At 40.6% G+C, this 25,741-nt stretch overlaps 1 protein-coding gene across 7 annotated transcripts in view; it reads left to right on the top strand.

The window, feature by feature from the left end:
* CTNND2 (catenin delta 2) overlaps positions 1 to 25,741 on the top strand; it is a 692,458-nt gene that overhangs the window by 400,237 nt on the left and 266,480 nt on the right. For all 7 annotated transcript variants that reach the window (XM_075744821.1, XM_075744820.1, XM_075744818.1 and 4 more), the window contains one exon: positions 19,592 to 19,786. In XM_075744821.1, the coding sequence (XP_075600936.1) occupies positions 19,592 to 19,786 (195 nt within the window). The remainder of the gene's footprint in view (positions 1 to 19,591; positions 19,787 to 25,741) is intronic.

The following is a 25,741-nucleotide window of genomic DNA, read 5'->3' as shown; positions in this document are numbered from 1 at the left end:
GGAAGCAACAGCATGTTGGTAAATACCGGGGGTTTTTTCCAGGCTGGTGACAAGCCTTTCAAGTAGTCCCTGAAAGGAGCTCTATCACATGACTCATTCTTTTGCAAAAGTTTCCTATTGTGTGCTCCCACCTCTTATTTTCCATTACCATTCAGTAGCAGGGTCCCCATGGCCTCCAGCCATCTCGGAGTTACAGGTTTGCTAGCAGTGTTAAGTGCCTGACTAATCTAGACTTTCACTGGATTCACTGAAGTCAACTACACAGAGGCTTAAAATTAAGGTATTCTTTAGATGTAATGGATACTACTAAAGCAATCTTGGTTTTGTTTTGTGGTTTGTTTTTTTTTTCTATAGGCATTTTTGCTCAGAATAGGTTTGGTATTTGAGCTGTAAGTATAGTGTATTATTGCAGGAGTTTTCCAGTCATGGTGTTAGAAATCAAACCCATTGAGAAGGACAGCAAAAAGCTAATGCTCAATAAATGAGATTTTTGCTTCTTGTTCACAACATCCAAAGATGGGTTGGTTGGTTTGGTTTTTTTTTTTCCTTCAAGAGAGGAGGAGGAGCAGTGGAGAATAGTTGTCACATTGCACTGATTGATGGTTTACCTACTGTGATTAATGTGAAGTTGCATTGGTAGGTATGTGTCATCATAGGGATGATGTTACTCAATGTAATCTTTTTTTATCTCCAGGAAGAAAACATATATTTTGGTAGTAATTACTGGGGATAGAAATAATGCATTTGTTTTAATTTTTTTGCATGATATTAGAAATTTGTACTGGAGCTATCTAGTTCATGAATACTACTGGATCTCAGTGTGCTAAACAAACCCAAGTGATATCAGTACCAGGGCTAGATGTTTAAAAGACAAGACCTTCAGATCTGATCTTTTCTTTTTTTTCTTTTAATTGTAATTTAAAATGTGCAATAGAAACACGGATTGCCCAAAACTGAATCTGTGTAAGACTTAATTGAAGAGATGGCATTATTTATATTAATTTGCTACAAACTCGATTATGAAACAACTTGAAATTATAAAACTAGCAATTCTTAGGCTGCATCCTGAATTTAAAATAAGACGTGCAACAGCACGCAATGACTCAGTTTTAACCGAGTAACCTTAGAAACGTCTTCAGAAATGGGTTTTAGTCTAGTTATACTTGAACTGCGTGTATGGGTGTGTGTGTACGTGTGTATATAGTGGTTCTTGAGGGTGTTCGCTTGCTGTGTTTATTCTTCGTCTAGCTGCTTCATTGCTATGATCTGTAATTACAGTTTTGGAAGTAGTTTTCCAATCTGCACTGTTCCAAAGCGTACTTGACTGACTGTTCAAGCAGCAATCTGAATCCAGAGAGCACGGTTTGTATATATCTTCTTGCAGCTTCCGCACCTGGACCTAGCTGTGGAGTGCTGCTGGGAGCCAAACTTGCCAAAGCAGCCCATTTCGCCTGGAAGAAGAAATGTGTAGGACAGCAGGCAGCAGAGATATGGGAGGATCCTTTCAGGAGGCAGGTCATCTCACAGGTGCCCATTCTTCATGATCCTCTGAAGCATGTCCTGCAGGCCAGAATCACATAGACGATACTAAAGCAATAATGGGTTTGCTTAGGAGCAAAGGGAGAGGAGGCAGTGAAAGGGTGTTATTGAGGTAGTTTGTATCTCCGGTTCTGTGACAGGGGAGCAGCCCTGGTGTTACAGAGCCGCTCCTGCCTCTTCACCCGGGCTTATTGAAGACAAGGAACACGTAAGACAATGACAGGTAATTTTATGCATTGCCTTATTACAAAAAACTAAAAAGAAAATAAATATGCTTCGAAGACAGCATCATGCTCCGTCAGCTGTACTAAAAGGTTAGGTTTAAGAAATGAGTGTTAGTGTGAATCACTTTGTATAATGTTAGGTGGAAAGAATATTATGCAGCTACTCTTCATGTGGTGGTGACACTTCATGTGGTGGTGTTCTAGTGGAACAAGAGCTGCAGCATCCCTCAGACAGCTCTGGTGCCGCTGCTGAAAACTTCAGTGCTCAGCCTCGTGTTTGCAAACACGGTCTTCTTTCTGGTCCTGGTAAAATCCAAAAGAAAAGGAATTTGTCCTTTCTGAGGCAGGACTGTTCATATGCATGTGTAATATTAATACTAAAATAGCACTGGTTTGGAAAAATGTGGCATGGCATATAAAATATGCTTTCCACTCTTTATTGAGCAAAGAGTTCTAAGTTTATCAGGGTCTTAACTGGTTCCTTCTGCTCCTTCACCTGTCTTGTCTCGTTCTTCCCTCTTTTTGCTGCGGACGTTCCTTTTGTAGATAAGGAAGGTACAAGCAAAGTGTTAACCCACAGCCAAAGTGAATCTAAATCACCCCACAATTAAAAGTTTTGTGCCTTCAAATCCCCACCTGAGACACAGGGCCGAGCTGTCTAGATGTGATGTGCAGTTGTACTTCAAGGCCAGGTTGGATGAGGCTTTGAGCAACCTGGTCTAGTGGAGGGTGTCCCTGCCCGTGGCGGGAGAGTTGGAACTAGATGATCTTTGAGGTCCCTTCTAACCCAAACCATTCTATGAGTCTATGATTCTTTGGACAGGTAAGGAAGGAAAGTCTTTGGATTTTTTGGCTTTGGAACTTGGACTATCGATACGATTGATCATAACAAAAAGGACATTCAGTTGTTTCCCTTAGCTATTTTTCTTGTATTTTTAAAGAATCCCGTGAGTATTTCTTTTATAGGGAGAACAAAATTGCTTCATTAATTTTAACCAAAATAGTTTTCTATAGATTTTTTCTAAGTTTGTTTGTTTGTTTGTTCTTTTCATTAGCTAGAAAATTCCTTTATCTGCTATCAGAGCCTTTACACATGAGAACATTCTTAATGCCCTTTTGTTCTGGGACAGACAGTGCAGTCCTAGGATAATTTTTTTTCTCCTGCTCTTGTTTGTTTTGATACTCTTTCAGACAAGAAAACAAAACAAAATATTTTGAGGCATCTAGTAATATTTCAGTTATTAATCACAGACTTAGATACCAATTTATAAGTTATTTATTTCTGCATTGTAACCTAGAGGTTAGAAGTTCTGATGTTGGTCTTGGAGCTGATACACAACTTGATGTTCACTTTTCTTTTCTTTGTTGCTACTTCTACTTATTCCTTCAGCAATATTTATGTTATTAATTGTTGGAACTGAAACATTTACAATAGTGCTCAATTCGTACTTAGTATCCAAAATAGTCTACAGCAATACAGTAGAAGAAATGACAGATGTCTTTGAAATATCTTATTGCCATGATTTTTGTTCCTGCGTCTTTCAAATCTAGCTTACATGAAATAAATTTGCTCATAGGAGAGGGATAGTTGACAAGAGCTGAAAATGGAGGCCCCATGTACATAGATATGTCTTTGAGCTAATGAACTTGAGCTTTGACTTCTTGTGTGAGCAAACACTACAGATATCATAGAACCAAAGAATGGTTTGGGTTGGAAGGGACCTCAAAGATCATCTAGTTCCAACCCCCCTGCCATGGGCAGGGACACCCTCCACTAGACCAGGTTACCCAAAGCCCCATCCAGCCTGGCCTTGAACACTTCCAGGGAGGGGGCAGCCACAGCTTCTCTGGGCAACCTGTTCCTAGTGCCTCACCACCCTCATAGTGAAGAATTTCTTCCTAATATCTCATCTAAATCTAACCTCCTTCAGCTTAAAGCCCTTACCCCTTGTCCTATCATTGCATGCCCTTGTAAAGCATCCCTCTCCAGCTTTCTTGTAGGCCCCCTTCAGGAGGGCTGCCAGAGTGTCTCCCCAGAGCCTTCTCTTCTCCAGGCTGAACAACCCCAACTCTCTCAGCCTGTCCTCATAGGAGAGGTGCTCCAGCCCTCTGATCATCTTCATTGCCTTCCTCTGGACTGTCTCCAACAGCTCAATGTCCTTCTTGTACTGGGGCCCCCAGAGCTGGACGCAGTACTCCAGGTGGGGTCTCACAAGAGCGGAGTAGAAGGGCAGGATCACCTCCCTCGACCTGGTGGTCACACTTCTTTTGATGCAGCCCAGGATATGGCTGGCCTCCTGGGCTGCAAGCATACATTGCTGGGTCATGTCCAGCTTTTCATCCACTGGTTACCCCCAAGTTCTTCTTGGCAGGGCTGCTCTCAATCCCCTTCATCCCCCAGCCTGTAGTCCTGCTTGGGATTGCCATGACCCGTGTGCAGGACCTTGCACTTGGCCTTGTTGAACTTCATGAGATTCACATGGGCCCACCTCTCCACCCTGTCAAGGTCCCTCTGGATGGCATCCCTTCCCTCCAGTGTGTCGATCACACCACACAGCTTGGTGTCGTCAGCAAACTTGCTGAGGGTGCACTCGATCCCGCTGTCCATGTCACAGACAAAGATGTTGAACAGTGCTGATCCCAGTACCGACCCCTGGGGAACACCACTCATCACTGGTCTCCTCTTGGACATCGAGCTGTTGACTGCAGCTCTTTGAGTGCGACCATCCAGCCAATTTCTATATGTCTAAACTTGAGTCCTGTTCTTGTACTGACTATAACCTTTCCTTTTGCTTCCTGTTCTTGATATGGGAAATGATTTGACTGATCCTCCCGATGGTCTTTGAGCAGTGTGAAATCTAATAATACTGCAAAATAGAAGCTTTTAGGCAAAGAAAACCTGTATGCAGCATTGCTGAAAATAGATTCAACTGGTATGAAGCTGCAACTATTTTAACTGACTGTGGGAAGCTTGAGTGGCAGTGGCTGTTTCTGGGCTTTTAGGTGAATGTAACATCAGATACGCTCCTGGTTAGTACTGAACCTTGTGCTGTTGCTTGTTACCACACAACCGGGCGTGCAGTTTCTGGCTTCTGGTCCTGGACTTTAGCAGTGTGCCTAAGAAGGCCAGGATACAAGTGGAATCATGCAAGCCACTAGAAGGAATTTCTTAAGCATCAGAGCAGAGTTTAAAAAGTCTGTGCTTGTATACCTGCTAAAAAGTAGCACAAGAAGGAGTTGAAGTTGGCAAAAAGCTCGAGTCAGTGTCTGTAACTGAAAAATGATTAATCCAAGGAGCTGGAATTCTTCTGTCAGTTTTTCATGGCTGCTGAAATCCAATGAAATACGTGAAGTCAAAGAGCAGTGTTTGGGAGCCTACCTTTTTTTTAGAGCAATGGAAATACATTAGCCAGTGTTGGCACTCTAGTTCATATAGCCATGTCTTGCTTATGTTGATTTGTATTTTTAGTGTGTGAGATTACAGGAAGAGGCTGGGGCCTCACAAACTGTGGTATGCCTAAACTTTTGGGTCTTGAGGGCGTGCTAGTGAGGCTGAGTCTTGTCTGTGCCTGTTACCACCCCTTTTACCCTCAGGTCTGAATGGTGTCCTCACGTACCTGTTGTCCTCTTCAGTGACCAGGAGCATGATTCTGAGTCCTCCCAAACGTCTTTGGCCTCGAACTCACTTGTTCAGAGCAGCAGAGAGTGCTGTTGTATGGGACAGGGAGTATTAGGCAAGGGGAAGGTGCCCTTCCACTCAGATTTCTGATACTCAGGCTTTTGTGGCATCAGTGAAAATATTTGCTTGTGCTATGTGATCTAAATTGGGATGACTATGTTCGTTTCGCTTGTGCACTGGGCAAAGGCGGCACATGTGGAAGCTCAGGTCTGAAACTCCGCTGCAAGACCTTATCCAATAGCCTGTAAATGTTTGTCACAAAATTCACAATAAATAGTGACACATCTTTCGTCCCTCATGATCTTCGGATATTTAAGAGAAGTGAGAACATGCCCTTCATTTTTACTGTGGTGGAAAACTTCATCCTTTCCAGTTGCTGTGGCACACAAACTGTTTGGAGTAGATGGAGTAGGGGAGATCTGGAAAGTCAGTACACATACACATCAGTAACATACGCATTCATTTGTTGGGATATCTAATAGCTTTTTGGTGGCTGTGTGCACACAGCATCTTTGAAGCAGTGCAGGTACCTCTGATCAAACATAAAGCAACTATGGCAGGAAGAAGATTGCAAACTTGGGAGGTGAGGAAGGCTCCCTTTATTTAAGGCCAAAACTTGGAAGGGGAGCTGCCCATGCTGAGATGCAAGGTACTCACAGGTAAAATACATTAGCAATCAGTGGTGGCTGCCAGAAACCGCACTGCACCAAATTCACTCTATGAGCAATCATGGGAGCTAAATGAGGCAATTTTTTTTTTAATCGTAGGGTCAAACTTGAAGATCACCTAGGTATGGACCCAGAACAGACAGAATACTTGTTTTTATAAAAGTGGTATTACGGAGGGCAGAGAGATATTGTCTAATGATAATGAATTCATGGAACTGTATATTATCATAAGTGGGTAGAAGCAAAAGTCAGAATTTAATACGCCGAAACGAGAAGGACCAAGTGATGACTAATCTTACAATTATAAGGCATGGCATATGAAGCTGCCAGTTGGATGACATAGATTTTTAATAAGTACATCAAGTTGCAACTTGTAGTGTGTAAGGAAATAATAGAAAAGTGCCATATTAATTTGAATACAAGTGGTCTTAAATCTTAGGCACTTTTCTGAGGAATTTTTTGCATATGCTTTTCTGTATTTCTCTCTTCCATAGGGTATGTCTATATCTTGCCTTTTGGCCCTTTACCCTCCCCCTCTAACCCAGGTGTGAGCCATCCCTTTTATCAGCTAGCCAGCTGTGCTACTGTCCTCTCAGGCAGTAAAAGCTTTTGATCGTAGGACTAACACTCTCCCTGGGTTTAAAGAGTGTTGCCTGGGAGGAGAGCAGGGGTGGGGAAGGAGCTGTTGCCCTCTGATACTGGGGCAGATTTTCTGTGGCCGGAGAGCAAAAAGACTCCTCTCCATGGGGTCCTTCCCTGAGCATCCTGTTCAGCAGGGATGCAGTCATGTTTGTGTTTGTTCACCAAAAGGTGTCATAAGCTCTTCAAAGGCTTTGTCTGAAAGTCCTGGGAGTGTGATGTGCGAAAGAGGGTGAGTTGGACTTTTTCAGATATTTGGGGGGCAGAGGGAGAGAAGGTGGAGGGAGATGAGCCCTTTGCATGTTTGGGACTAACATGTCCTGAAGAAAGGGAGGACTGAGTAAAAGAAAAATTGCAGACTAGCTAATCTCAGGGCTTTGTTGGACATTACAACAAAAGCTGATAGGATAATGCAAGACACGAAGGTGGTAAATGGTTAATGGGATAATTTGCAACATAAATTCACCAAAATCAGATTGTGCTGGAATAACGCACTTACTGACCTTTTCTTAGATTATGTCTGATGTCTTTCTGTTTCCTATCAGGGCTCTGAGTGTGCATTTTCTGTAGTGCCGCTTGGGAAATGTGTAGTTAAGCTAGAGAGGAAGGATATTCTTGCAGGAGTGTGGCTGGGCAAGGACCTGGGCAAAGCAGCATTGTCAGTTTGTCATTTTGAGAATGAAATTAATGGAAAGGCAGGATGTTACTAATAAAGTCCCACAAGGGGAACTCTTTTGGCCACTTGAAAATTGCGTTTTCATTTTATTATCTTGGCACTAAACCCTGAAATATGCCAAGGAAGCTTTTTGATAGTGGAATTTGCTGAAGAAAGGAAGATAATTCTTGGGTAGAAAGAGTTTTGCAGATGAGAGGGAGAGAATAGAATTGGAGCCAAGCTAATAACGTACCTAATAGCTATTTACAAATTAAGGATCTTTGGCTGAAAACAAGAGTAGGAAAAGACCTGTGTGACCTGCTTGACTGCAGTATGTCTCAGCCACCTGTATTAGGAACATAATAGAATATTTCACGGCCTAATCACATAACAAGTGAAATTGGGAGTGTTAGGTATGGTTAGGACTTCATCTGGGGAACTGTATACAACTGTGACCCTCTGTGGGCCCTTCTTCTCTCCTGAACTGATCTGCCTGGATAATCATAAAATTAAGCCGCCTGTTGTACATAGACCCGACTTGGTGTGTTTCCCTCTTTTCTTAACAGAGGAAAGGCTGCTAGCTTATGTAGCTGCTATTAGTAAATGGATGTTATACATCGAGACTGCTGAATCCTGGAAAGAATAAGGAATTTGATGAAGGACTTGTCAGCCTTTTTTCAAAGACAAGATCAGTCGAGTCCCTGGCAGCTTTTAAGATAGCAGCATCTGACCAAGGAGGGAGTGAGGGCAAAAGATACTATATGTGAGTGGCTTGTTTTCAGCAGCAGGCTTTGCTTTTAGGGCTCGGACTAACCAGCCATGATGTGTTTGGCTTGTATGGATTCCCATTTCCCTTGAAGAACTGAAACTGGTAGCCATGTTGAAGATAGAGTGACTCATGAGCCATGGTTGCGCTTTGTCTGGTCCCTGACCAAGCTTCAAAGTTTTCAAGGCTTACTCATCAAAATTTTGCATTTCTTTTAGTCCGAAGTTGGAGTTGTTGTCTAGCTCACGTCATCCTTGTCTGTGTTGCACCTTGAGCTGCTTTTGGCGAGAGTCTGAAGCTAATGCTGAACTGTAACTGAGCAGTCTTCTCCAAAGTGATCTAATTTGTATCCTGCCCTGCTTAAGATCCTATCTTGTAAGTCTGGGAATTCAAGGATTAAGTGTCTTAGCTGAGAATCTCTTTCTCTCTGAAGTTTATCAAGATTGTGATGGATTGCACGTCACTGCTTTTCTGTCTGCAGTAGATTTCAGACTGCTTTTGTATAATCAGGCAAAACTCAGTGCAAATGTCTTCAGCCAGCCATGTGATCACGGAAGTGCTGGTTTCACAGGTGAGGCAACCATTTGAGATGCAAATGATGTCGATTTGCATTTATGAATAACCAGGAACTAATTGTAGGACAGTTCAGAATCCCTCAAGTGTTTGTCACCTTTGGACTAACATGCATCTCATTCTTCTAATTGAAAGCACTGTTAAAGCCCTTTTTGAAGCTGAACCCTTCCAGTGGTTTATTGGAAACTGCTGTGAACACATTGCTTACATTTCTTATCCTAGGTCTGCTTTCCTTTTGCTGGTGACCTTCTGGTCACCATTTGTCTCTTGCAGTATTTCTGATGGCTATTTGTTTTGAGCATGGAGTCCCTGCTTGAGTGACTGGACTCTTTCAGCTTACAGTCCTTCCCTTGCCATGCTTTTCAGGGATAATCTGAATTTGTGAGATTAATGGCACATTGCAAAGTCTGTTGTGCTGGTTTTGCTTCTTTTCTTTTCTTGTGTCTTTTATTTAAAGCAAAAAAAAAAAAAAGTTTGTGGAAAAAAATCTATAGCTATCCGTTTCCTTTTTTCCTTGCTGTTTATTGTGGAAGGATTTATGTAAGATATTTTTCTGAGTGTTTGGAAGTTGGATACTAACTGCTTACTACTGTGTGATTGCTATATTAGTAACCATAATGAATTAAAAGAGAAAACTTTATTTTATGGGATACAATGATTATTCCAGCATAAACTTTGTTTAAATCCTTAAGCTCCTCATGATCACAGTGTTAACAAACAGCATTATTCTTCCTTGTCTCTACATTCAGCATTTCTTTTTTTTTTTTTTTTAATTTATTTAGAGCAAGCTTGTTAGGATTGCTTTAGATTTTAATGATTTTAATAATAGATTGCTTTAAGTGTTTTAGCAGAGGTCTTGATATATATGCAATGGGAACAACCTAAAACCAGCTTGAATAATGCTGTGATCTGTTGAACATAATTGTAAAAGTGGATAATTGCTGGTCTAAACTTCTTACAGGCATAACTAAATTCTTTAGTTAGATTGTATTCAAATTGATTATGTATACATTTAATAAAATCTCCATGTTTTCACTCTCGTATTTTAAAGGCGATGAGTCTCAAATTGATAATGAAAACTTGATGAGTCATATACTGTGTTACAGAATATCCAAAGAGATCTTCCCTTTCTTGAATGTGGCATTGAAAGAAAGACAAAAATAATGAACCCTGTTTGTTTTGTTCCCCCCACCCCGAAATGTCACGGGCATATACCTCAGGTCTTGGTGAATTCTAGAAACCGGGGATTGCAAGCAAATGCTCATTGAGGACAAGAAAGCTGCTGGGAGGAGAAAGTGTTTAATATTCTATCAAAGATGACTTTACATAAAAGAACAAATGCTATCTGATGCTTTTCTCCATTCTCTCAGTGAAATGCAAGTTTGAGTACAAAGTGTTACAGATAAAATCTCCCAAAGTTAATATTGTTCACATGTCTAATAATATGCAATCTCATTGTAAAAGGAATAACGAAAGATAAGTTGCAAACACTCTTCTGTGGGCAAACCCCAGATATAGTGTCTTGGATTTCAACTGCACGTATCAGAGACTGGAACATAGGTTCGCAAAAGAAGTATGCGCAGTATTCATCATAAATGAACATTTTTTTAAAAGATGCATGCATGGTCAGGATTCATTGGAACTGACTATTTGCATTTGCCCTGTTAGTGTGAAAACCATGCGTTGGAACTGTGAACTCCCAGGAGTGACAGTACAATTAGATCAAAAATTCAGCTAGCAAAAGCTAGCTGAGGAATGCTGTAGGTGGACAGACTTGACACTTCATTACCCAGGTGAGTTTTGTTTTCTGGTGTTACCCTTCCCACAGTGTTACACAGCGACTGTTCTCCCTTTGGGAACCACTGTTCCACAAAGTGCATTCCTTAACCAATTTTCTGTGCCAGTCTTGAGACCTTCACTTCTAGTTGGATTTAAACTGTAGATACTCTTTCTGCTCCATGTTCAGGGAGCAGTCGATGTGGGAAGGCTTCCCCCTTCCCCCTGCACCAGAGCTGCTGTGAGAATTTGCTCCATTTAAGGTTGACTGAGCCGATGCTTGGTTTGGGGGAAGGGTTGTGAGTTGCTGGGTTTTTTAGATGCTGTGCTTTTCCACGATGTTAAACACGATCAGAAAGTTAAGTTTTCACTGGCGGGCATCAGTGGAATAGTGCCTGATTTGTTTTTCTGGAGGCACCAATGCTTTTTAGCAAATCATTCTTGCTGCTGGAAGCGGCCTCTAGCCCTGAAAAGATCTGTGGGGTTTTGGATGTTTGGTGTACGCCGCTGCTTAGCAGGCAGAAATGGGGTCCCCGAGTCTCCCTTGGTACGGCCTTGTGCCTCAGGGAGGGAGGAGGACACAGCTTTGGGGAATTAAAGGCACACTGTTCTTTGGAGTCGCAGTCCTTGTCAGAGAAGCGTTGACTGTAGGGTTTCGCAAAATATCCCGTAGAAGTGGTGGGGTTTTTTTCTGGATATTTACTTCTGGGGCACGTCTTGCCAAATGCACTAGTATTTCCGTTGCTTTACTTGCCGAGTTGTATGTATTGCCACAGCACCTACTGTAGCATAGAGCCCATGGTGCAACACAAGCTTTTACAATTCACGATTTGAAATAATAAACTTTTATCTTTTCTAAGATGAAGACGTTTAGCAACACTTCCAAGAAGATCTCTTCTGCTACAAAGCCTTCATACTATTTTGAATTGTCGCGAAGCTGTGGTGAGCTATTGGAGCGGCACGTGCGTGGCCGCTTGGCATAACACCCTCCTATTGCCTCTCGCACCCTCAGCCCAGCACCATTAGTGAGCAGGGAAGTTAGAAACTGTGATTTGGGTCACTGGATAGCAGTATCTCTTCCCGTTCGTGCATAAGACTTCTTTCCCCTTTTTTATAAAATTCGCAGGGTTGAGGGGAAGGGAAGAGGCAGATCTTAAGAGAAGAGGGGGGGAAGCACCCAGTGTGATCATTCAGTTAATAGTGTAAAAATAAAAATTAAAAAATTTATCTATCATTTGCTGCCTTGCTGAAGGCAAGTTGTTGTTGGTGCGTGGTAGCAATTGGTTTGGGGGAGTTTTTGGTTTTGGTTCTTTCTGCAGTGACAGTTCCCTAGATCAGAAATGAAATGGGAATTATCTCTCTGAACTTGTCTGTCACATTTAATCTGCTGTTTCTTCCTGGCTATCTTTGCCTCTTATCTCTTTGCTCCTACTCACACTTCTCTTCTTCCACTAACAATTTTTTTTTTTTTTTTATAAAATGTTTTATGTAGGTGAATGCTTTTCAACAGAATGAGGACATTAGCAGGAAAAAAGAAAATGCTTGTGAGGCAGCACAACTTTACATTGTGAATTATCTGTTTTTCCTAGACGTGTAGAATTAAAATAACTGGTACAGTACTTTGCAGTAAAGTCACATTGCATGACTAAAAAGTAAGCATAGACAACTTGGAGAAATAAAACTAAAAATGTTTTCTTTAAATATACTTAGGAGTGTAATTAATTTCAATATTTCTTTAAAAACTAGTTTAAATGGGATAAAAAAAATATCCAGATACTTTTTGTAAGACTTAATACTCTTATAAACTTTATGAAATGATTTTTAAAGTTTATTTTGGGCTCATTTATTACACTTAAAATCTTTTTTTCCTTCCCACCCTCCCCCCTCCCTTATTTTTAGCGCTGATGTGAAAAGTGCTGACCTTAGGTCAGAGGCTGGTTTTGCAGTGTCCCTTAAGCAGCCAAAGCCAATCTCTTTTGAGGAGACTTTCCTAAGATTAAGTAATCTGATTAATGGACAAATTATGTCTGGGAAATTCAACAGTGTGAGCCATACTGCTGAACGTGACAGTATCCTGACAGTGAAACTGCTAATAGGTTTGACAGTGCAATGATAGTTCACAAGAAACACTCCAGGTTGTGCAGCATATTACACTTTAATCTTTTAAGTAGAAAACCTGAGGAAAAGCAGTGTAGGATACTGAGAGGTGAGGTGAGTCTGTTCTTTCAGTTCTGGGGGCTTGTATGTTGTAGCACGTACAGCTTGTATGTTGTAGCACATATATGTTGTGGTGATCTCCTGTGGTGTGGACTGGGGATACCAGACTGGCACGTTCATGTTTCTTTGGGATGCCCAGAGTTGGACATAAGTTGAGAGGCATCGCGTGTAATCAGTCAATTCAGTGATGGCGTTATTTCTTTTTTTGTACAAATAGTCCTGAGTCATGGACAGAATAGTGTAGTGAGAATAGAAAAAGAGTATAAAGACAAAGCTGAATTTAATTCTGAACATTCATTAGTTATTCTTTAATTTTAATATTTGGGGAAAGAAAAACCTCAGACCCAAATTGATACATTTTGTGTGTGTGCCTGTAAAATCTAAACAGGTAAGAAACTTGTGTTTAAAAAAAAAAAAACCTAAACCCAATTAAAAGGAATTCACCACAGACTGTGTTTTGGCTCTGGCGAATGCAGATCATTGGTATGCTGGAGACACAAGCAGACATACCCAAGGTGTGCATTAGCTGGTACTGCCATATGGCCTCTCATGTCTTACTGGCTAATTTAACCATCTGTCATGTCTTAACAATTTGTATTTGCTTTCAGTATTTGAGTTAGATATGTTTTCTTCTCGTTGGTACCATACTTTTCATCACGCAGTGCTGATATATTCCCATTATTTGAGTTTTATTAGTTTTATTTATAGTAACATTTGTTGTAGATCATGCTGTCATTTTCCAATGTTGTGAGTAGAAGATGCATGTATTCAGACAAGCATTTTGGAAAAGGTTCTGCATAAATTTTTGGCAAAAGAAGTCAATATCAAAATTCTAGCTATGAATGTTTGATTTGTTCTACTTCTTCCCCCTGTTCACTTCTAATTCTACACTTGGATTCACATCAACTTCTTTACTACATAAAATAAACCAGGTTAGTGCCTGTAAGATAGATTACGTCTGAGTTCAGAGTGAAAATTGTGCTATTCATACCTTCTTTCTCACATGTTGCTTTTTCGGATTTAGCGAAGCTATGACCTGATGTACTGTATATTTTATTTATTTTTTTATAAGGACAGTAGAATTTCAGGGCAAGCATCTAAGAGAAATTCATGTCAAAAAGGGTTTTCAGCCTTGATGTGCCATTTAAATCAAGAAGTTCTTTCAGTCCTTGGAAAAACATGCAGCATACCAAAGCTACAAAATTGCAGTGATTCTCTTCTAGTTTCTGTGCCTGCAGTCTCTTGTCTCACTGATGGGCTTATTACAATTTTACCATCATGTGGGGTCAGTTTTTCTTGTGTGGGTTTTTTTTTTTTTTAAATTTGTAATCTAAGAAAAACTCAGTGCAAAAATACATGAGCAATGCTCTCATTATATTTGAAATTAAAAATCTATACAGCCAGTTGTGGATGGTCAATCCTTTTTGTTAGAGAATCAAATTTCCCGAGTGCAACGTGTCGTAGTGTGTTCAGAGTCTGAGTTCGATAGTTAGAGCCTCAGGTAGCCAAAGATATACTATGTGTTGAAATGGGCGGGGTTGCAACCAAGTTAAGTTAAATGGTGTAAATACGTTACTGATAAGTGGTAATATAATGGTCATTGTGCGTCATCCTCAGCCCACGTCTCATTAATGATGTTCCTGAATGGAACATAAGGAAACTGCTTAATAGGACTCTTGATTAATCTATTTGGTGATGGTGGATTTCTAAATGAGGGCTGGATGGTTTTTCTGGTCAAATTTGGATGTTTTTCTTCATGTTGAGATGATCACTTGCATATTTCATGTTTCCAGTGAGCTCTTAAATCCTAGAGAGGAGGGCAGTACCGTATGTTCTTGATATTAGAGATATTTGGAGAGTATCATGAATTTGTAGGACTCCTCCTTTGGGCTGCAGCAAGGCAGGATGTCCGGTTTTAATGGCTTTCACAGGAGGCACAAATAGAAACTGTTCAGACTTTATTAAAGGGCATGCAAATGCCTGTGTATCCATTCGTTTGAATAGTTTTGATGTCTTTAGTTTCTTGAAATGAAAAATGCTGCCAATATAGTGGTTTACTTCATTGACCTAAACTGTCAGATTAGCAGTGTCATTCAAATGTGTCTGTTGTGTTTATTTCCATGACAGCCTGCACAAGCTTTGAAGAGCAATTAGGGATTATTTTGTGTATTTCTCTCATGTTACACTTGTCTGATTACAGTATTTTTCTTCCTGTGGAAAGTGAGACTTTGTCAAAAAAACACGTTTTCCTAGGAAACAACTATTTCCCTGTACTACTGAGGAACATACCAGAATAATTTAGAAACCTTCAGCTAGTAGGGTTTGTTTGTTGGGGGTTTTTAAGTGTAAGGGGTGGAGATCGTCTTTTTGATCCAATTAGGTAGGACTACAATCTTCCTGGGTTCTTTCTGTTGCCCATCTTGAATGTGGGAGTAGAGCAAAGGTGGTGGGAATGTGGAATCTTCATCTGATAAAACTTCTGCCTGGCTCTAGGTTATCATCGTTGTCCTAATCTGATTCACTTGGCTGGGGGCTCACCAGATACCCCTGCTGGAGCCTGACCATGGTCTACTTTTACACACTCTAGAGATGCAGAAGAAGGGGCATTCCACTTTCTATCAGGTTTCAGTTTTGGAGACTTCAGGAGACAGAGAAGACTTTTTTCTGTATGCTTTGTTCTTGGAGTTAATCAGTTTCTGTTTAAAAGAATAAATGTACCCCATTTTGATTTTTTTCTTTTTTTTTTTTTTTTTTTTACTTGTCTGCTTCACTTCTGATGCCTCTTGCTATTTTGGAGCCTTTTCGTCTTCTCCATACTTTCTGCTGTGATGCACCTCCAGCACTGCAATCAAATAATTTCTCAGTCTTTTGTGAAACTAAAGATTGGACTGTTTGAGCAATTAATTATCAAGTGGTTTCTTCAGCCCCTAAAAAATGATTTAGCTGCTCTTGATGTTTTTAGTTTAGTTTTGGTTTGGTTTTTAATCTAGAAGGGAGAAAAAACTGCACTCCTTCACAGCCATGGTCATAAGAGTTCTGTTTCTGCTCTGATGCTAAATACATCACCTGTAATTAACGGCTTGCAGAACTGTAAATTTAATAATGACCTGTCTTTGAATGCGCTTGATGCCTTATACTTCCCCAAGGGAAAAAATAGCATTGCAGCTAGGAAGGGGCATGAGTCCATTTTCAGAATGTGTAGGAGAGTTGTGTGTGGCCTTGGTACGCATCACGGCTTTGGTTTCAAGCAACCCAGAGCGGTGCAGCGTTATTAGTGGGGTGAAGGGGTGGCGGCTGGCTGAGAACAGGCTTTGGACAAGTGCAGGTTGGGGTGATCCATGCGTACGTGATGCCTCTAGGTTTAGGAAAAACACTTCTGAGGGCCATGAGCCTCCTTGAATGCGAGGAAGCTAATGGGCCTTGGTAATCCGATGTTTTATTGCTTCCTGGTAGGATATTGATTGCTGCTTTTCCGTTCTGACCTTGTTGCTTTTCCAACTTCTGTGAGCTTTAGACTGCATTAATGCAAGGGTTTTTTGAAGCAGATGATATGGATCAGCTTGCAGCTTCAGGTAGTAAAGGATGTAGCTGTTTGCTGCTAACCCAAGATGCAGGCAGGAGGTGTGATATACCTCTCTCTTTCTCAGGGGCATCAATTCTTTGAGTTCACAGTCTTTGTTTTGATTATCTTAACCATCTTTTCAGTGTCTTCCAAAGTAGCAGCAAACTACAGTGGAGGGGCTGAGTGTGTAGATGAGGTGGGATCCGGTAGTCTGAAATCCACCACGCTTCCTGCTTTTAAGATGTAAAAATCTACAAGTCTTGCTGACTTCAGCTGTAATTGTGTGTTAGTTTTTCTGAAAGTTACCTGTTTGAGCTTTACTGGATATGGTAGAGCACTGGCAACAAAGATAACTTGGTATAATAGCCCTTGGTTAGTTGATTTAATATTTAAATAAAACATGCAATAAACACCCGTTGTCTAAAGTTGAGACTTGAGTAAATCAATACATGTAAGAATTTTAAAAGTGATGGAAAAGAGATTTTAATCGAAAACAGAACTTGCAATTCTAATTTTTGAAATACCAACTTAATAGAAACATTTAAAAATTACAGTGGTGTTCTGTCTTTTTATGTATTTTTAAACTAGATTTGAGAACTCTAAAGGGTACTAGTATTTTGTGTTTATATCCAAACTGTCAGATATCAATATTTAGTGTAGTAAAATTGCATATTTAGGTCTGTAGAAAAGTATCAGTTTTGCTTGAAACGAAAGGTGTTTTCGAGACATGCTTTAAAAAGTGTATTTGTGGTCTCATGGCCTTAATTTCTGAGATTTGAGAGTGGTTATGTTTTTAAAAAGAAATTATTCTAATTACCTGTTGAAATATTTGTTTCCTTGAAATGTTAGAGGGATAGTGACAGTTACTCCCTGATAGAGTTTTAACTTTCGAGCCTTTTTTTTAGGTGTTGATCCATAATCTTGTTATTTAGGTGGCTTCAAGTTATTTCTAGATTGCCACTTAGCTGGTTTTGGGCAAGTTATGTTGGTTTTCTTTTATTGTTTGTCACATCTTCCTGGTCTTATTTATTGAACTGTAATGTGTTTTGGTCAAGAAGTTTTTCTGGTTGTATGTATGTTTACTGTTTAGTACAGTAGTGTTACAAACTTAATTACATGTACAGTATGTAAATAAACCTCTGTTTAATATTAGCATAATAAACTAATACTAAACTTCCTAGTTTTAGCACTTGGCAGATGCAGAGCTGTCGGTAGAGTATGAAGGAGATTGTCTTAAGCCCACCTCACCAGAAGACTAGCATAACCGTTTGAGAACATGTTAAGTATTTGGGTTATACTGCCACTAAATTCAATGGGAAAAATCTTTCAGTTCACTGGAAGCAGGATTAAGAAGAAAAATCTGTTGTTCCAAAGAGCATTATTAATTTGTAAATGGACAAAAGAATTGTAGTACTTGCAGAAGGGGGTGTAATTCTTTATTCTGTGGCAAGTCTGGTTTGTTGATGTAGCGTTGAACCTCCAAAATGTTGCCCTCAATTTTTCTATATTTTTTTTTCTCTGATTACAGATCGAACCAAGTATGCAGTGAAATTAGGACATAATCATAACAGGCTGTATTTTAGGCCACTCTGAAGGATACTAGACTTCGGTGGAGCTATTTGGCTGTTCTGAGAAGCAGTCTCAAAGATGCAGGGTTAAAGAGTGTTTTGAAAATGTGGACCATGAAGAATTTAATTCTGTAATAGTAATATCAACTTCCTGGATAACTGCAGTAGTTATAGATAAAATATGTCTTTGAATTTCTTGGCAAACTTTCTAGTAAGAGGAACAACAGAATTGGTTTCACGGGTGTGCTAACGGCAAGTCAGTCTGAAAAATGTTTGAAGGGAAAAATATGCAAATAGGGTATTCCACTGAAAATATGCATGTAAGTTGAAAAATTTGGAAGAAAACATGTATATGGCACAAGCTGATTAGAAAGAAGGAAATGGCATAAATTATTCTTTTCCTCCAGACAACTTGTATTAACGTTTAAGAACCGTCGTGTCTATGTACCTTTCTCATTTCTGTCCTACGTTGCTGTGACACACTACTTTATATCTATGCTTTGCATTTTAAAAATACTTAGTGTTTGTTTATGCATCAAAAGCACTTCTGACACAGTGAATGTGGTAGAGATTTTCAGCAGGAATGGCCACACTGGTGGTCTGAGCAGTACAAGCTAAGCCAGTAGAATGTGGCCCACATCTAGGACTTCAACCTCACCAGGAGTATCAGCAAGGGGCGTAATAGTGGTATCTTGGATTGTTTTTCTAAACATTTAAATAGCATGTTACCACTTTATGGTGTAGTCCTAACCTTTGTCAAGTGTTGCTGGCGTGCTTGCTCGATTATTGCCTTCAAAATGTGTAATTTTTGTACGGCTTCCCCATGACTCTCCGTGGGAACCTTGCTAACGGACCACAGAACTGAAGTACATAAGTGACAAAAGTAAAACAGCTGGAAATATACAAATCTCTTTTTAAAATTCTGTTAAAAGTAATATTTTCTATCATGATAAAACAAGAAAATATTTTAATACAATCCCAGTCGATCTTGTTATTTACAAATAAAAAAAAAGAGCTGTATCCTTAAAATAGTTTTTTCCAGGAGGCAGGTTTAATTCATTCATTCTCAGAAGACATTTAAGTTGTAGAAAGTCTTAGCAATGTGAATTTTTTTAAACTGTTGAGTGCAAAATGTTGATAAGGCACAACCATTCTATTGTAGTTTAGTGAAGCGGCAAGAAGATCACCCTTCATATAATTAGGTCTGTTCACTGGCTTTAGCTTATTTCATTTGTAGATCTTAAGATATGGGCATAACATGTGAAACTAGTTCTGACTACTGCTCCTTTCTTCTCCCCCATTCCTGGTTCTTCTGTGGACCCCTTTGGTAGGACATTCCTGGATAGCACAGGATTTTTTTTTTTTTTCTTGATTTATTTGGGTGGGTTTTTTGCTTTTGTGAGAGGGGTTGGGTATTTTTGGTCTCTGTTTAAGAGGAGATGGTATCATGATACCTCTCTCTCCAAAATCTGTAGTTTTCTTGGAAGAAATGAGGTTTTGGGGTAGACGAAAGCAGCTGGGTGATGTGACTAAAGTGATTAACTGGAGCTGTTGCTGCCCTTGCATGCTGTTTCTGTTTGTATGTTGAAAACATTTATTTCTTTGTTGGGGGAGGGGGGGTTATGTGTTTAAGTGCTACTTTCAAGTAAACTTTATCAAAAGTCAGATGCTGTATGTGTCACTATTTTTCTTTCTCTTAAATGTCTCTTATAAATTTATTTGCAGCTGGGTCTCGGGCATCTTACAGCAGCCAGCATAGCCACCTTGGCTCCGAGTTAAGGGCACTGCAGTCTCCAGAGCACCATATAGATCCTATTTACGAAGACAGAGTTTATCAGAAGCCCCCTATGAGGAGTCTCAGCCAGAGTCAGGGGGACCCTCTGCAACCAGCACACACAGGCACATACCGCACTAGTACAGGTAGGTGGATGTAACTTGCATGATTGTCTTTTTATGAGATATACCTTATTCTTCAGTACTAACTCTTCTCCTCTTTCTGATATGATAAACAAAATGTATTATGTGGTTGCCAGTCAGATAATGTGCAGATGGCAGCTATCAATAGAATGCCAAAGACACGCACAAAGCGGAGAAATATTTAATGTTGTGCTATATGTAGAGTAGGTTAAGCTAATTTGGGGAAGGGGCTTACTCATAAGGAGAGAGAGAATATTTTTATTAATCTTGTGTATTGTCTTTGAGGAAAAACTTGTCTCTGAAGAAATTGCCAGGTTCCTTTGCTCGCAGATGTAATTTGTGTGTTGCAAAGGGACTGCAAAGTTCCTTCCACAAGCTAAAGGATTGTTCACTTGCTTTTGAAGTGAATCATACCTAAACGTTCCTTCCTGTCTCCTACAGAGGTACGCTTAGGTATAGGTACACAGACATAAAATTGAACTATGGCATAGAGAGAAGCTGTTAGTATCGCTGGCTTATCCATAAATAATAAAGATTGTCCATGAAATGCGTTGGTGTACAAGTCCTGCTTGCAGAATGTCCTCTCAACCAAGTGAAATACAGCTGTATGTTGGAACCCACAAATAGATCACAAATCAACAGGGATATTTATGGTATTTAATGCACAAAATAATTAGAGTACATAAATGCTACAGCCAAAATAGCCTAAAGCAGATGTAGAAAGAACTTGCCTTAGGAATTGTAAGTATTTCTGGTGTTTTATCTTTGCTCTGTTTATCGAAGAGGGATAATTATGTCCATTCTCAGATCACTCCCATTTTCATCAAGGAAAAGTTAAGTGTACTTCTTGGAGCAAGATATTTTGCTTTCTTTTAAAATTTTATTTTTTTATTTTTAAAACCATTTCTCCAAGGGCAAAGCTGGCAGTTTTTGCATGTCCAAAAATTTCTGTTGCTTTATGCAAGTTTTGAGTGTTCAGAGTACAGGAGAAAAATCCTTAAAAAGAAGTTTTTCCGCAGGTTTCTCTAGTTAAATACCTGTAACAGCTGTATACTTTTTGAAGAACATCATTACACAGTTTCCTTCCTGTTAAAGAAACTACTGTAATAATGTTTTTTGTGGAATCATACATGTATGAGAAAAGTTTTTGGTTTTTTTTTTTTTTTTTTTGCATGAAAGGGACAAGTCCTCTGCCTAAATCATTGAGCAGCAGAGGCAGTGATAGTGAGCAAAGCAGCTATTTATATTGAACTTAAAGCCTTGTGTTCCATGTGTGGCCACCTCATATTTCCTATACGATGCTCTCTTTCCCAGTCATGCTCTGAAGAGGGTTTCTTGTTTCGCTTGCAAAATATCCCTTGGTTCTCTGTGCTGAAGTAGCAGGCTGTCCTGTGACTGTAATCTTCGCAGCACATCCGTAAGGAAGAAAACCCTGTCAACATAGATCACAATTACAGCAAATGAAACGGGGAGGCAGGATGTTAGTGGGTAATACCTGAAGATGAGTTCTCGGAAGGGAAAAAAAGATACACTGATTTGGGGTAGCAGAAATGGGCCCTGTGAAGGTGAATTTTGTTTTGCTGTTTGGCATACAGATTTGAACGTTGCCCCAGGCTCATTCCAAAGAGCAACCCCATCAGTCCAGCTTTGTGTTGGGTTGATCCTCCCTTGCTTTCCCCCTCCACCTCAATCATCAGGGTCGGGGGGGAATCAAAGCAGATGGATGCGTGCCAGGCCAATTACTCTCTTGCTCTGTCGATAGCTGTTAGCTGCGGATGCTGTCAGCCTTTCACACAACCAGGCTGAAGAGCTGTCCGTGCGCAGAGGGAATTTTGGGCTGGATCAGATCAGCTCTGGGACTCCTCCTGCCTCTACCACAAATGCTCATAGGAACATTTCCTTTCTGATGGAGAGCATACTCTTCCCCCCCCCCCCCCCCCCCCCCCTCAAATTAGCAGAAAGGAGGGGAAGGAGTTCAACTGAAGTTTGGCACATAAAACTTTTTATTTCTTCATTGGTTTATCATGTTTTTTTATTGCAGGACTGAATAGCTATTTGTTTTGACTATTTGGTGTAAGATAGGATAATAAGATATGAGAGATGTAGATTGCTGTGTCCTCCTTGAAGATACGTGCCAAGGGTTCATGGCCTGTAACTTGTGTGCATGAATTGCACTGGGGTCGGAGGGGGTGTGGGGAGCTTTAAGACTTCAGTGTGCCCCTTTACAGACCATAGTTGACATTCTTTTGTCTATTACAACAGTAGCTTTAATCATGAAGGTAGTGCATGCTTTTCCACATCTGATGGAGAAGAAAGAGAAGGCAAGCTTACACTAAGGGCTTTGTCCAAAGCATGTTTTGGTTTTTTTGCTGTGCAGCTGCCGTTGCCTATTAGAAACAAAAATTAATGCTAGTTATGCTTGCAAACCATTCACTTTTCTGTTTGGTTTTGGTTTTGTGTTTGGGGGTTTTGGGGGTTTTTTTTGCTGTGTTTTTTGTTTTGTTTTGTTCAGGTTTTCTTTTTTTAAAGAGAACTTTCTTCCTGAATTTGAAAGCTTCACTTAATTTGGAAGATTGACTTACAGAGTAGAATTTTTTTTTTCTTTTTTTAATATAGACATCACCTCTTTCTCTTTTGTGAGCTCTTAAATACTTATTACATCCAGGAATGTTTGCACAACTGAGGATAAAGCCCGCTCAGTCTTTCATCCTCTAGGTGAATCAACATTCAGTGAGCAGATTTCAATAAGCTAAAATTTCTCTACGTGGTAAACTGAATTAAGTTTGTTCAATTTACTCACTGTTTTGTGGGTGATGGTTTTGTTTTGTGGGGTTTTTTTAACTCTTGTATTTTCCTTGTATTTCACTTGTGAAATAGTTCTGCACCTAGGGCACTGTAGAAGGTACAAAAAGTAGGAGCTTACTGAACCTCTCACTTACTAGCATAACTTTAGATAGGGGCAGGATAGATTCTTCATCGCTTTGTGGTTTAACTTATGACCAGGTGTGTTACTGTCATGCTGTCTAAGTTAAAAATAATCTTCCAAGCTCGACAGCAGTAGCTGCATAGGCTTTTTTGGTTGGTAGCTTTTACTTAACCCTTTGGTCTTCAAAGGGTAATGCCTTCTGTCATATAAAAAGTACCAGCCCAAACTTTTGTGCTAAAAGTAGCAGGAAACGTGAAATTCTACTTTTGAAATGGAAATTCACGAAAGATGAGCTTGGAGGGTGTACTCAGACATAATACAAATAATGAATTAATTTACTTACTGAATAGCAACTTACAACTTATATTTGTAACCCAACTAAATAACACTCTAATAATTTTTGTGCAGGCAGGTGTGTTACTTATTTTCCTTATAAGCCTAAAGGCCTTGCATTATTAATTTAAATCCTAAGTTAATGATAGTAGAGAAGCTTATTTGATGGCATGTTTACATGAACACCACTGGAACTTGAAGAGGGCTATGACTTGAGGGAGGAAGGATTACCTTTCAGCCAGACTCAGACACAGAATCAGCAATCGCTCACTTATTTGCAGAATTAGAAGTTTGGATTAGGGATTTAGTCTGTAGTTATTGGTATTTCCTTCACACTGAATGTGAAACAAGTCCAAGCAGGCAAAAATCTCGCTATTTTGCAAGGCAGGGATTTCTGTAGTTGCCTTGAGAAGAAAGCAGCTTTGCTGCTCAGGTTCAGAACCTGCAGAGCACTCAACGCTTTAAGCACGCTCGCTGGTTTCAGAGGCTGCAGGCAAGTGTCTTTGTCCCCAGCCTCACCCAAGTGACAGGGATGAACCAGCAATTGCACCGGAGGAGTGAACCTGCCCTCCTCAGCTCTGTGAAGGTCATACACATCTCACTGGCATCAGGGGAACCTTGACAGCCTTGAAGAAAGCTTAAGGATTGCCTCGGGATGCACAGCCGGAGAACAGTCTCTGCCTCTGGCCCCTGAAGGTCACCATGGGGAAGCCCTCATGGCACAAGTCAATCGTGGATGTGCAGCAGCTTTGCGTGGTTACATGGCCAGTTGGCATTAGTTTTGAGTGCTGGGTGCGCAGACCTGAAGTGCCCCCTGGATGAAGACAGGGCACACAAGGCAGTGGGGACTCTTCTGTGCTTCCCAGAGAGAGGAGGAAAGGGTTAGGAAAAGGAAAGAGTAGGGTCCATGGCTGATATTGCTGAAATTAAAAAGAGGATCTTGAAATTAAAGATTTATCGAAAAGGGATTGGAAAGGGGTTGAATAGTGAAAGGATAAACAGTCGACATTTGCATTGCCTCTGAAGAGTGGCTTAGTGCAGGACTTGAAGGGTTTACCAAGCATGCTCTTGCGATGGATTATCTGTCAGGAAGTGCGTGTGGTGCAGGGGCACTCCTGCAGCACTTCTCGTGCTACCTCCAAAGCTGCCCAATGTCCCTGCATGTGCGGGCAGTTGCCAGGCTGCCCTCCAGCTTCACTGATGGCCTCTTCTCCTTCAGGTCAGGTCTCCTCGAGGTTCCTGCTACTGATGCTTGGTTGGTTCCACCAGTGCACCACCGCCTCTGAAGGTGTCTGTTACCAACAGCTGTGCTGCCGCAGGCCTAGGTGCCATGGTGGAGAGTGCTGATCAAGAAGAGACCTGTGAAATTCATGATGGCAGGTGCAAACCAGAAACACAGCTCTTGGCAAGCTGGGTTCCTGTGCAGAGGGAGAGTGCTGTCAGGAGAGGTGCGGAGAGTCAAGTGGGCTCCTTTTCAGATGGAGGAGTTATCTGTTGCTCCTGGCCATGGCTTCTGTTCAAGCACTTGCCAGCAGCAGGGAAAACTATTTCTTTGTCCTGTAATGCAGCTCAGGAAAAACTGATGAAAGTGAGAATTACTATAGTGTTTCTGGACAGATGTTGTCCTCCTCCTTCCTACCTACTCCTGCCTGGTCCTTCATCTGTTGAAGGAAAGGAGTCTGCTCTGAGGGATGCCTTATGTCAAGCGCTACTCTTGGTTATTTGTAACATTGTCTTTCTCCTGTAAAAGTGTGACCTGCCAGCTCCTTGCCTCTGCCCGGCCTTCCCTCTGCTGCCGGCATGGTGAGGCAGAGACCTCACCTTGCTCTGGGAGGAAGAGCCGCTCTACTGCCAGACGGCTCTGCCTTGCTAGCGGTCTGTGAGAACACTAACAGCTGAGTAGGTGCAAGTCAATTTTTATTTTTTTTTCCAATTGAGATTTTTACAGCAAGGATGGAGAAAGGTGTTGCATGGATTGCTTAATGCTGCTTCCAAATACCCAAGTACTTTATTTGCTGCCTGGTTTTTTTTTTGCTGGTCCAGCTTAGGCTTTCTTTAATTCTCAGGGTTTTGATATGTCTCTTAGCTCCTTTGTTGTCCCTTACAAATGAAGCACGAGGCTACAAAGGGTGCATGAATTGAGCCAAAGTACATCATCTTCACAAGACTGTAAATATTTGTCTTTATATATCATAAAGTACTGGATATGTTTGATATTTTTAGAAGTCATTATTTCAAGGAGGAATTTTTTTTTCATATTGTGAAGCAATTTTCCAATATTTGAAAAATTGGCCATATGAAAAAAGCTGGACATCCATATCCTATAGAGTGATTTATTCTTTCAAGAATACCTAAGCCTGCTCTATTGCAGTTGTGTGGCATCACAAACTGATAGTGGCTTTCTGTGTCTGCTTTTACAAATAAACTGTTCTTTAACCACTTTGCAGGGTTTTAACCTTATACTTTGAACCTTTTAATTCTTTGGTTGGTTGATTTTTATTTTTTATTTTTCCTAGTGGTTATGAAGTAGTTTATAACAGTATCATAGAATAGTTTGTGTTGGAAGGGACCTTTAAAGACCATCTAGTCCAACCCCCCCTGCAATGAGCTGGGACATCGTCAACTAGATCAGGTTGCTCAGAGCCCCATCCAACCTGGCCTTGAACACTTCCAGGGATGGGGCATCTACCACCTCTCTG

The sequence above is a fragment of the Balearica regulorum genome, chromosome 2 (assembly GCF_011004875.1).
Source record: "Balearica regulorum gibbericeps isolate bBalReg1 chromosome 2, bBalReg1.pri, whole genome shotgun sequence".
Taxonomy (NCBI): domain Eukaryota; kingdom Metazoa; phylum Chordata; class Aves; order Gruiformes; family Gruidae; genus Balearica; species Balearica regulorum.
The sequence above is the reverse complement of the archived record's forward strand: the minus strand, read 5'-3'. Positions and strand labels throughout refer to the sequence as shown.